This window comes from Podarcis filfolensis, assembly GCF_964270895.1.
Source record: "Podarcis filfolensis genome assembly, chromosome: 1".
Taxonomy (NCBI): Eukaryota; Metazoa; Chordata; class Lepidosauria; order Squamata; family Lacertidae; genus Podarcis; species Podarcis filfolensis.
In genome coordinates, this window is record NC_139604.1 from 51,039,912 (window position 1) to 51,052,698 (window position 12,787).

The 12,787-nt window shown below is 46.2% G+C and overlaps 1 protein-coding gene across 1 annotated transcript in view; it reads right to left on the reverse strand.

Annotated features, from left to right (window-relative positions):
- Window positions 1–825: 825 nt before the first annotated feature.
- LOC310749540 (putative hydrolase PNKD) overlaps window positions 826–12,787 on the reverse strand; it is a 36,508-nt gene continuing 24,546 nt past the window's right edge. The window contains exons 4-9 of the mRNA XM_083586683.1: window positions 9,201–9,259; window positions 8,795–8,887; window positions 7,525–7,688; window positions 6,942–7,028; window positions 6,630–6,745; window positions 826–4,763 (exon numbers count right to left, since the gene is read on the reverse strand). Of these exons, the coding sequence (XP_083442809.1) occupies window positions 4,590–4,763; window positions 6,630–6,745; window positions 6,942–7,028; window positions 7,525–7,688; window positions 8,795–8,887; window positions 9,201–9,259 (693 nt within the window). The 3' untranslated portion in view covers window positions 826–4,589. The remainder of the gene's footprint in view (window positions 4,764–6,629; window positions 6,746–6,941; window positions 7,029–7,524; window positions 7,689–8,794; window positions 8,888–9,200; window positions 9,260–12,787) is intronic.

Genomic DNA, 12,787 nt, shown 5'->3' on the forward strand with positions numbered 1-12,787 from the left:
CAGCTGAGGAAGGGCAAGATCATCTCACATTGATTCACGCACGTTAAATTTGTCCTGTCATAAAGTATCCAAGTGCCTTTCCTCAAATTAATGCAGTTCTTAAATCAGCCATGGGAGACTGACACATTTTCTGAAGTTTGCATTTCTGTTGTTAAGAACAGAAAAGGACACCCAAAGCCCCGCCCCCCCCTTATGCTGTTTTGTGTAATGCTAACGTTTTCATTGCAATTCAGAATGCTGCTTGCATCAAATATGTGCTACACATGCTGTAAGACGCTTATCAGCTGGTGTGCATGGAAACAGTGACATCCAACACACACACACCCCCTATGCCTTTTGGTGCAGTTTTATTTTTGGATCTTTAGCAGCAGAGCATTTCTCCGCCGTCCTTGATCTTTTAACAAATCTACCCTCTCTTGTGTACTGAAATGTCCCTGGCGTTTTGTGGATTACGTTTGGAAGGCTGGATACACTGCTGCACTGCCCATGTCTCGGAAACATGTTTTTAAAAAGGGAAGGAAGAAAGAGACACTCTGGAGTGAAACTGACATACCTTTTTAGAAAGGTGTCTCCCTCCCTACACATTCTATATCCTGCACTGTGGAGAATGAATTAGGACTTTTGGGGGAGGTTGTGCAATGAGGGGGGACACTGCGCACTTCTCAAGATAACACAGGGTAAATAGAGGCATTGGCAAGTAAACCCATAGGGCTGCCTACCAGTTCCTACAAGCTTGGTTGTATCAATTCCCCTCCCCGCTCCAAAGCAGCATTTTAAAGGCTTGTTAGATGACATTTCTTTCAAGAAACCAAGCAAAAACCAATGTAAAACTCAAGAAAAGCCCAAAATTTATTGGGAGATTCAAATCCAAACAAATATCACAGTGTGTGCTACATAAATCTTGGGCCCTATCCCTTATATCAGGTGTGGGGAACCTTTGGCCCTCCAGATGTTGCTAAACTACAACTCCCATCAGCCCCAGAAAGCATGGCCAATGGTGGGAGTTTTAGTTCAGCAACATCTGGGGGGCAAAGGGTTCCCCACACCTGCCTTTGATTATCAAATTCAGAGCCACCAGACTGTCAGCATTTTGAGGGAATAGTTCAGCTGCATACCAAAACATTAGGCTTTATTTAGCATTTAAAGTGGTCAAATCAATCGTTGTCCTAGTGCAACAAGTCCACTTTTTGAAAAAGAAAAAGGACACCAGACTTTTTGCCGGTTGGAAAGTGACAGGAAATGCACTGGTGAACAAATAAATACAGGGAAAGAAATGTAAACACGCTGCAAGGAAATTGGGATGAATTCAGGACAAATGCTCATTGCCATATGACCTGCCCTCCACAATAAACAAATCAGAAGGAATGCTCATTAAAGACTTGCTGAGACTTGGCTGGATGAGCTGGGAGGCACGACCTACCTCAGCTGTGCCCAAATGGGCACTTGGCACAGCACAAAGGTACATTGCATGGGGGTAGAGCGTCTGTGTGTTCCTATGTCCACAGAACCACCATCCCCTTTACCAGAAAAACTCTTAATGTTGGGATGGGCTTGGAAAGTCTGCACTTGGGAGTTCAGCCAGACAGAACATCAGGAATGCTGCTGGTCCATCAACCACCTTGTTGCCCAGCAGCATCCCTGACCGAGCTGACAGCTGCACGCCCCTGGGCAAACCCGACCCTCTCCTCTGCTTCTTATCGCAGTGCATCTCCAGAGAGTTCGGTATTAGAATTATCAGTTCCCTTACATGGGCTTCCTATAGGAAAGATAACAGAGGCTCCTGGGTGTGGCAAGAAGGTTGTGTGACCAAAGCTACTTTCCCCACCCCAGAGAGCACAGATTACCAAGCAAAACTCATGCTGCCTCTTGTCATGCAAAGAGTGAGGGTGAACTAGCTTATGCACCTGCCCTTGTTACAGCAGCAAGCTTAGAGGAATGAAGTGTAATCCAGGAGCATAAAATTTCTTTTCTCCGAGTAAAAGACCCTGGCAAAGCCAAGGTTTTGCACCGCCCATCATCAGCTTTTCCTTCCATTGTAGTCCTACACATGCTAACTTGGGAGTAGGCCCCATACTCAGTATGACTTATTTCCGACTGGCCTGCACATTCTGCTCCACTGAATCCAGGGACATTAGCCTACACTGATGTATACACAGAGAGAAGGCAGAGCTATCCTGTGGTTCTGGTTGTCCCAGCCCCTCTGCTAGGGACTTGGATAGGGTTGGGAACCTTAGGCCTGGGGGCCAAATGCAGCCCTTCCAGCCTCTCCATCTGTTCCTCAAGGCTCTTTGCAGGCCACCCACTTTCCAAAGGCCATACCCCTCACTGGCCCTGCTCAGCAACCTCCTCCATTCCTTCACATTTCTCCCTCTGGCTGGAATGTGTTTTTAAATGGTGGTGTAGCTTCTTTCTTGCCAGGATGAAGCATGTGGGGGAGGAGAGCAAATGTAGAGAATTTTGGTTGTGCCTGGCTAGAATGCAGCCTACTGTACAAAAGGTGAAAGAGTAAGATCTAATGCTCTACATACTTTTGCCTCTGCTCCCACCCATAAAAGGAAGGTGGCCCCCAGAAGGTTGCACCTTAAGGGAATGTGGCCCTTGGGCTGAAAAAGATTGCCCATCTGCTGTAACAGAACAACTTGGGTAGGTCTTGAGAACCAATTTTCATTCAAATGAGGGTCTCAAGACACAATTCTTCCAAGATCTGTTGCTACACCTGGTGGCCTGCAGGTAATGCCTTCTCCTGTCAATACTTTGCTTTCATGTTTCAATACTGAGCAATCCTTGGTATGTTTACTCAGATGGAAGTCCCTCTGTGTTCAATAGGCCTTACTCCTTTGTCACTATGTTTAGGATTGCAGCCTAAAGGTGATGTCTCAGTGACCCAGTCATCAGCTACTCACACTTTATCCTCCTTCCTGCAGAGTTAAGACTGTGTAGGTGTTCACTTCACAGTGCAAAGAATATTTTTTTCAAAGTTATTACTGATCTTTGAGAGGCTCTGCAAAAGAAACACATTTTTCACCTACCTGAGGTTAAGCACACTGCGTGTGCAGCATTGTAAGCCTCCATTCTCAGCTTTGTTTTACTGACACCACAAAGCCTCAGCATTTGACAGAAGAACTGAAGGTGCAAAGTGAAACAGCAGTTCTCTTAAAATTTCACAGCAGTCACTTTGAAAAACACACCCACCCACTGTTTCATGTCTTTGCAAAATAGAGCCAAACATATGTAGTGTCCACAATAGAGAATACATTAAAATGTGAAGTGGACAAAAAAAGGATTCCAAAATAATCTATCGTGCTATTTTATTTCATCGCCAATGAATTAAAAAAAAGAGATTACGCTCTTCTGAGCCTCTCCTTAGAACAACCCTGTGCTATAAAACTCACAGACAGTAGAAACTCAGCTAGCAGGAGCCAAACTCAACTATATACAGATAAATACCAACCATATGGCCACAGTGCTGAGCTTCAGTTAAAAACACCCTCACAGCCATTAATGTACAATCTCCCTTGCGAACATCTTGCATGTGGTGCCGGTGGAAGAAAGCCATGTATGCCATGGGGGACTGGCAACATATTCTCAGAGGTAGGAGGTGGTGGCATGCCTCCCTGGCTTCGTTCTCCTGCTCCCGTGGGAAGCACAGCCATTACTGGCCTGAACTCTATGCATTCCTGGTAACAGCTTGTGCTCTGAGAGGCAGCTTGGAGAAACACTAGGTGCACCACAAGCCTGGAAACCTGCCTTGCAAGTACATGGAGCACAAATCCAAGCTTGGCCCAGCTGCAAGGACTTAGATGCCCACCTGGCTCAACTGGAGAGAAAGTTTAAAACATTTTTATATTAACAGGAGTCAGAAGAAAAGGAACAAGTTGAAGAGGCCAAATGGCAGGACACCTTCTCTCCTTGGATGCAGATGATTTTTAAAAAGTGCTCAGCTGCCCAAGATTTTGGTTTTGGGGAGTAGGAATATTGGGGAGGCAAAGGTTCCTCCTGATGTGCTCGATAAGAGATGGAAGACCGTTTCACATGTGTACACCTGCCTCTCCAGATGAGGGGACAAAGTGACAGGATTGTGCTTACAAGATGACCTAAGAGACCCCCCTGAGCTAGAAATAGGCTGGCACACTAAAAAACAAATACACACATTCTGAAAATAAAGATGCACGTTTCAGCATCACATCATCCCAGGCGCTGCCTTCTACTGCTCCATCACTTCTCCCTCCCACAGCAGGTGTTTTGAAAACAGCAGGGGATATGGAGCCACCCAAGCACACCTGGATCCACTACCAAACACCTTTGCAGGTGAAAGGCTGCCAGTCCCACTCGCCATGCCTCATGGATAAGCAGCAGCACCAACAAAACCTTCTGGGGGACGGGGAGCTCAAGAAACGAGCCTGAACCCCTCCGTTTTTTTGCCATTTCACTTCGCACTGCGTGAGAGATCAGCATCCAAGTAGATCCCTCCTCATTAGCATAGTAGAGCCCGTTATGTGATCAGGCTCCTCCCTGCAGAGAGGCCCTGCCTGGCCCCTGCCTGTGGGTACACCCTGCATGTGGCTCCAGCCTGACACCACCCGAGATTGCTAGTTTGCTTTGAAGACGTCCTTCCGCAGCCGCACTTCCTTCAGCACCCGAGCCCGGAAGGTGTCCCAGTCCTCGTCCCTTTGGCGCTTCATCCCCACGGCTTCTTGCACCTCCGGGCAGTGTGTCCGCAGGAAGGGATTGTACTGCTTCTCCTCGCCGATGGTAGAAGGGCACTTCAGGGGAGAGAACGAGACAGGCACACACTGTGAGCATGGACAACGGGCAGCACAAAGCAGTAACTCTCCTCCTAACTGCTTTCGCGTTTGCCGCTTCCCTTTGAATGGAGGCGAGGCGAGGCCAGGACTTTGGCATGTTGGGCAAATTGGACCACCTCAACTTTATACCTCGCCCTTTTTGCTCTTTCGAATTTGACCTCAAACACTTTTGATCTTGGCCCTTGGGTGGCTTTTTGCAGCATGTGAAAGCAGTACAGGCAACATAAAGCTCCCCGTCGGGCCATGCCAGCTTTGGCCTTGGTGATGTTTTGTATAGATCCCAATCAAAGTGGAGCTTCGGTTCTCGAACGTCGCCGTTGACAAATGACTCGGAACCGAACACCGAAAACCTGGAAGTAATTGCTTCCATTTTCTAATGCTCCTCGGAAGTGTGCTGCGTGTTTTTCCATTTTTTTCAATGGATTTTGCTGACTGCCCATTGATCCTCAGTTTTCAAACGTTTTGAAATGGTCTTCCGGAACAGATTACGTCTGAAAACAGAGGTTCCACTATACCAGCATTGCTACTCAAAAATGTAATTTAATTCGGTGTTAGGTTATGGCATTGCAAAGACCACCACTGCTCTCTGCACAGATGGGTCACAGTTATTCTTATTATCATTTATTAAATTTATTAGTCACCTTTTTTTGCCATGGCAACTCAAAACGACTTACCAAAAGAACAGACGTACCTTAAAACCACAGAACATTCCACCCACTCTAAAAGGCCATAGATAGTTAAAAGCCAAAGGCCTGGTTAAAAAGGAATGTTTTTGCCTGGAGGCCAAAGATATGCAATGGTGGCACCAGGTTAGCCTCCCCTGGAAGAGCATTCCAAAAATGGGGACCCACCACCAAAAAGGCCTGTTCTCATGTTCTCACAATCTGGGTAAGTGGAACAATGGAAGGAGTAGACAAGCAGATGAAGGTGAGATTCAGATAACTGCAGAGAGAGATACTATACAAGGGCTGGTGAAACTAGGCCAAGCTCTGCAACAGAAATGAACCCAGAAGGAATTTAAAAGTTAGGTAAGCAACGATGATGAAAATGGGCAGCAATTACAGGCACAGGAACATCACAATGAAAGAGAGACTGAGGCAGGGGACAGTGGGGCCCAGCAAAACTGTGGATGGAGTTTCCACAAGCATGCTTGCCTGAGTACTTGCACACTTGGTTGGGTGTGGTTAATTCCTCCCAGGTCTAATGCACTGGTGATACCTGAAAAGCAACCTACTGATATCTCACAGAAAGGAAGGCAAAGTGCATGGCAAGCAACTGAGGCAGCGAGACCACAGTATGCAAGAATTTGCCAAGAGACCCACAACCCCCCAGACAAGCAGATCCCAGCTGAGAGAGTACCACCTGCCACATTCCCCAGGCCGGTTCTGCACCAGACAACCACCCCACTCCAGACGTCCAGAAGGGAGGAACCAAAATCAGAAACCAGATGCCTGCAGTTAAGAAGACAGAGGCAGGAAACTCCCTGGACTGGTGTTACCCAGCTGCACAAGAGAGCCAGGAAGCTGCTCTTGGATGAATGCCATGGCACCTGCAGTGGATGGAGGCAGCTGGACAAAGGGGGCCTTGGAGAAGTGGGCATGTGCCTGATGCACAGGAACTGAAGGGGAACGGAGGGAAACAAAGAAACACACACACACACACACAGCGCCAGCAGGTTGAGTCTCTTGTCTATAAGAACACTCCAAGATCCATCAATTCCGCCCCCCACCCCGACCACTTTTCTCCAATTCTCTCTTGATTCTACAGGGACCACAGCTGATCTGAAAGAACCAACTCATGCATGCATGCACCCACCCCTCTCACCGTGCTTCTCTTCTCAACCCGCTGTTGATTCACCCACTGTAGCTTCTGCTCCAGGACGGGATTCTCCAGCTCCAGAAGGCGTGCAAACATTAAGCACTCTGAAGCATACTCGTGCCCTATTAAAAAAAGAAAAGGAGCAGGCAGTCAACAGGGGCTGCGCTGATGCAGGGCTTCATCCTGCTGAGTTTCATTCCCAGTGACCCTCTAGTGCCTTCACCTCCTCTAATTCCCAACCAGCCACTGCCCTACTTCAGGACCAGCGTAGTAGGAGATGGGCATCGTTTCTGCCCGTGCAGCTATGCCAACTCCTACCTGGCCAAAGCAGTGTGTCCTCAGCAAGATCAGCTGCCGTGTCCAGCGATGCCAGCATTGTTTCTGGCGTCCCTTCAAATATCCGACCTGAACGGTTAAGGAACAAGGAGTTAATTTCTACAGGGAAGAAGCACAAAAATAAAGTGCTTCCTCACAGCCAGACAGAAACAAAAGGAGTTGCTTTATACCAAATCAGACCACTGATCTGTCTAGCTCAACATTGTCTCCACTGACTGATGGCGGCTTTCTATGATTTCAGACAGGGATTGAACTTGGGACATTTGCACGCAAGGCAGATGTTCTACTGCTGAGCTACAAGCCTTCATCTGACACCTTTTCTCCCCTTGAGTGTCTCCTCTCTCACAGACACTGCACACCTCCCAGAGACGAGGACCAAATCCCCTCTCTCCTATTCCCATCAACAATCTTGGCGCTTGTTGTAGATGCTTCCACACAAATTAAGCACTGGGAGCACAAGTGCAGTTGCTGCCTTCTAGTGCCTAGGGGAGGCTTCCATATGTTGAGAAGCACAACCTCCCAGGAAGCAATGGCTGTCCTATATCCCCCTTCCCCACTGACTTACCACAGCCGGAGAGGAAAAGGAGGTCTCCTGAGAAGAGAGAGGCTGGCCCTTCAAAAGGTTTGCCATCTAGCACGTACACCATATGCCCCACAGTGTGTCCCGGCGTGAAGAGGGCCTTGAAGTTCAGACGTCCTATCACAACGGTCTCTTTATCTGAGAGGGGACTGGAATGCAACAGTTGGGTTTGTGATCATGAGGAGGAAGGAAAACCATATTGCCAGCCTGGAAGACCTTAGCATGGCCCATAGGCCAACCAAGATGTTGGCCCCCACCAAGGGCACAGAAATCACACCTCCATGGCTAGGAGGCTGACTGCCTGTCTGCATGCTCCTCCACTGCTCTGGGCAGCTGGGCTGCAAGCGTTGGAGGGGGCGCTGATATAGCTCCTTACCAATGGTGCAAAAGAGCCTAGGTATGCCTCTGCACAGAGGAGACTTGGACCCCAGTTCTTGACTGGCCAAATGCTTCCTATGGAAAATGTCATAGCAGCTTGCCATACAGCGAGGGTGGGGGGACCTTTGCCCTGTCAAGAGCCACATTCCTTTGAGGATAATCTGTCAGATGCCACACCCCTTTCCCCTCTCTTTCTCTCTCTCTTTTTTCTCCCCCTGCCCAATGGGATGTTTAAAGGTAAAGGTAAAAGGACCCCTGACCATTAGGTCCAGTCACAGACAACTCTGGGGTTGTGGTGCTCATCTTGCTTTACTGGCCGAGGGAGCCAGCATACAGCTTCTGGGTCATGACTAAGCCGCTTCTGGCAAACTAGAGCAGAACACGGAAACGCCGTTTACCTTCCAGCCGGAGTGGTACCTATTCATCTACTTGCACTTTGATGTGCTTTCGAACTGCTAGGTTGGCAGGAGCAGGGACCGAACAATGGGAGCTCACCCCGTTGCGGGGATTCGAACCGCTGACCTTCTGGTCGGCTTCACTGCTCCATTCATTTAGTGATCCCACCCCATATTTCCACTCCCCCTCACTCTCTATCTGGGACCTTCCAGTCTGCATGAAACTGGGCTGAGGGGCCACAGATTGCCCATCCCTGCTTAGGAGGAGGAGGAGTAGTTCAGGAACACTAGCAAATGCTGCAGATGCCTGCTGCTCCCCAGGAACCTTTTTAGCAGATATTAGAGAACTTTGGATTATTCTTTACAGCCTACCGACAGATCCCCAGCTAATGGGAGGATTTGCCTTTACATTCCAGGCTCAGCAGGGGAACATTTTATCCAACACTTATCCACAGGGGAGGAGAAATAAAAAGGTCACTTACTCTGTCAGTTCTGGGATGTCGTCATAGCTGCTGCCATAGACTCGGCAAGAGCTGTGCCGCCGCCTCAGTGCTGCATTGCCTCCACTGTGATCCCTATGAGAGAAAACACACTTGTTATAAAGCCACAGTGTAAAAAAAAGCTCATCTACCTACCAGTCCTCATTTCACCTGCCCAGTGCCCAGAACCAGAGATGTGTTCCCAAAAAAGGCATGATGGGGGCAATTCCCTCCCAGCTGGGTCACAGAGAATGAAGAGTCCCAAATATTATATTCTTTCCCTGCCCCCCTCCGCAAACGTCTGCATGGATGGCACCCAAAGATGGCCGCACAGCATTTGCTCAGCACACCTGTATTTTGAGGCCTTCTAGGGCCCATCGAGGGAAAGGGAAGGAGGGAGCCCCCTTACCAATGCTTGTGAGTGCACAGGATGGCCTCCAGCGTCACCCCCTCTTCCTCGATGACCGACTGCAGAGAGAGAGAGAGAGAGGTTTATAGGAGAGGCCCGTGTCCTGCATCCCAGGAAAAGGCAGGAAAGAAAGCTAGCCTGAAACATAAGAGAAACAGGTGCTGCATGGCAAAGGCAGGGGAGGGGTTTATGGCACTGCAGGAACCAGAGTCACACAGCACAGCCAGAGGGACTGAGAAAGGCAAGGCAGCTGATCCCTATTTCAGGGCTTAGATAAGTCTAGCAGAAGGCCCTTCCGATAAGATATGTGACTCAACAGGGCAGGAGAGAGTAGTCTGGAAAGTGACAAACCCACAATAGCATCACAAGCAAATGTGAAGGGCAAAGAGGCTTGGAAATATCAACAATGAGATTTCTAAACTGATTCTTTAAATAAAAAAAAAGTATGTAAATGTTTTTAAAAACAATTGCATGCATAAAGTGCTGTCTTCCAGAACTAATGTATGTACAGATGTCTTGTATGCAGACATCCACATGGCATCAAAACAGACTTGGAAAATCATTTACATTAAAAATTAAGCTCACATCCATAGGGTATACTTCAATATAAAGCAATAATATAATTTCTCCACAGCGGCTGCTGTGACTAGGACAGAAAGGGGATTACTGTCCTATTATATTGTTAATAAACAATATAAATAAACTGATCTTCAGTTAGTTTTTTAACTGTTTTGTAAATGTTTTTATTACATTTTGTACATCACTTTGGGACATATGTGGAAAACAATTATTAAAAAACACGTCTCCTGTGGCCTGAACATTTCTTGTGTGTGTGTGTGTGTGTGTCTTACACACACACACACACACACAGAGAGAGAGAGAGAGAGAGAGAGAGAGAGAGAGAGAGAGAGAGAGAGAAGCAACACATGAAGTGACAACACAAACTGATTAAGAATAAGTCTCATGCCAGCATACAAGAAAGCACCCAGGCCAAGCTGCACTGAGGGATCTGCAATTGATCTCTTGGCAGGGGCACTGGGCAAAAAGGATGCTGCACTGTTTTTGTGATCAAAATCCCCACCTGCATTTCTACGCAAGAAAGCGGGTTGGTGGTGCATGCACATGTGTTTTATCACAAAAACTGAAACCTCCAAGCCTGCATTAATCCGGGGGGTGGGGGTAGAAGAGAGACTGCAAAACTTATTATGGCTCTTGGCTTGGCCCTCTAATCATGCAGACTCATGTTACCACATATGAATTAGGGGATAAGGACAGGGCTTACTGATGAGAGTTTAGTAGTATTTTAGTAGTATTTAGTAGTTTAGTAGAGATTGGTTTCACTACCACCAAATTAATGAAGCATTTAAACTAGACAGTAAAATTGGCTTCCAGGTGGAAAAATCAAAATTGGAGACAGAACTGTTAGAACCCAGTACTAAGAACTTGTCCAAAATGTACAATCTGCTGCTGAAATGGAATACACAAGATGAAACGGTCAAATCGGTCATGATTAAATGGGCTCAGGACATTGGTCATAATATTTTGTTTGCTGATTGGGAAAAGTTGTGGACCACCGGGATAAAATTTACGGCATGTAATGCCTTAAGAGAAAACATTATGAAAATGATATATAGGTGGTACATAACCCCAGTCAAGCTTGCAAAGATTTACCATGTGCCTGACAATAAATGTTGGAAATGTAAAGAAACTGAAGGTACATTTTTTCATCTTTGGTGGACCTGCCCGAAGATTAAGGCATTCTGGGAAATGATCTATAATGAACTTAAAAAGGTATTTAAATATACTTTCACCAAGAAACCAGAGGCCTTTCTCTTGGGTATTGTCGGCCAAGGGGTGTTAAAGACGGATATAACTTTCTTTATGTATGCTACAACAGCAGCTAGAATACTCATTGCGAAGTACTGGAAGACGCAAGAACTACCCACACTGGAAGAATGGCAGATGAAGGTGATAGACTATATGGGCTTGGCAGAAATGACGAGCAGAATCCGAAACCAGGGAAGAGAAGCAGCGCAAGAAGAATGGAAAAAATTCAAGGACTATTTAAAGAAATATCATAAAGTTAATGAAAGTTAGAATGATGTTGGACTGGAAAGTAAATGGTTACTATTAGTAATGGTTAAGACAAGGAAAATAAGGAAGATTAGTCTAAATTTAAATTAAAACAAGGGAAGATTTGCTGAACAATCGATAAGAATTTGGAATACAGAAAGGGGAAGCATGAGGAAGTCGGGGAAGATAGGATATGAAATTAGGATATGAAATGATACATGTTTTTTGTTTTGTTTTTGTTTTTGTATGTTTATGTTTGTTGTATTGTGTTTTATGGAAAAATAAAAATATTTAAAAAAAAAAAAGGAAAATCATTTACATTAAAAATTAAGCTCACATCCATAGGGTATACTTCAATATAAAGCAATAATATAATTTCTCCACAGCGGCTGCTGTGACTAGGACAGAAAGGGGATTACTGTCCTATTATATTGTTAATAAACAATATAAATAAACTGATCTTCAGTTAGTTTTTTAACTGTTTTGTAAATGTTTTTATTACATTTTGTACATCACTTTGGGACATATGTGGAAAACAATTATTAAAAAACACGTCTCCTGTGGCCTGAACATTTCTTGTGTGTGTGTGTGTGTGTGTCTTACACACACACACACACAGAGAGAGAGAGAGAGAGAGAGAGAGAGAGAGAGAGAGAGAGAGAGAAGCAACACATGAAGTGACAACACAAACTGATTAAGAATAAGTCTCATGCCAGCATACAAGAAAGCACCCAGGCCAAGCTGCACTGAGGGATCTGCAATTGATCTCTTGGCAGGGGCACTGGGCAAAAAGGATGCTGCACTGTTTTTGTGATCAAAATCCCCACCTGCATTTCTACGCAAGAAAGCGGGTTGGTGGTGCATGCACATGTGTTTTATCACAAAAACTGAAACCTCCAAGCCTGCATTAATCCGGGGGGTGGGGGTAGAAGAGAGACTGCAAAACTTATTATGGCTCTTGGCTTGGCCCTCTAATCATGCAGACTCATGTTACCACATATGAATTAGGGGATAAGGACAGGGCTTACTGATGAGAGTTTAGTAGTATTTGCAATTTAAATTGCATTTAAAATGGGAGTTACTCCATTATGCCCAGGTGCATAATTGACTGTCTCTTCGTCTCAAGGCAGCAAGGGCACTTCCACTGTGTCACTATTCTTGACAGGCCCATTTCCCCCAAAGGATCCCATGCATCATCTAAATTTGTTAGTCACTCAATGTCTCCTCCTCTGGGCAATGTACAATACATTAAAGGGCCAGTGTAAGGTTTAATGCCCAAGCCTTCAGCTACTGGGCAGTGCCACCTCCCCCCATCAGAGTTACATATTTTCAGGCCATCTGTCTTCTATCCACTCTGTTCAGCTATTAAAAGGTTACTGGAACTGGAGCAACAGAGCACTAAGTTTGTGCATTACATTCGCCTCCCAGAGTGCGTCCAGGCAATGCTGCTCCTTGGTTAGGATTCCTTCCGGTTTGTCTTTGTGGAATTTCCTTGCAGGTACAGGCATATTTTG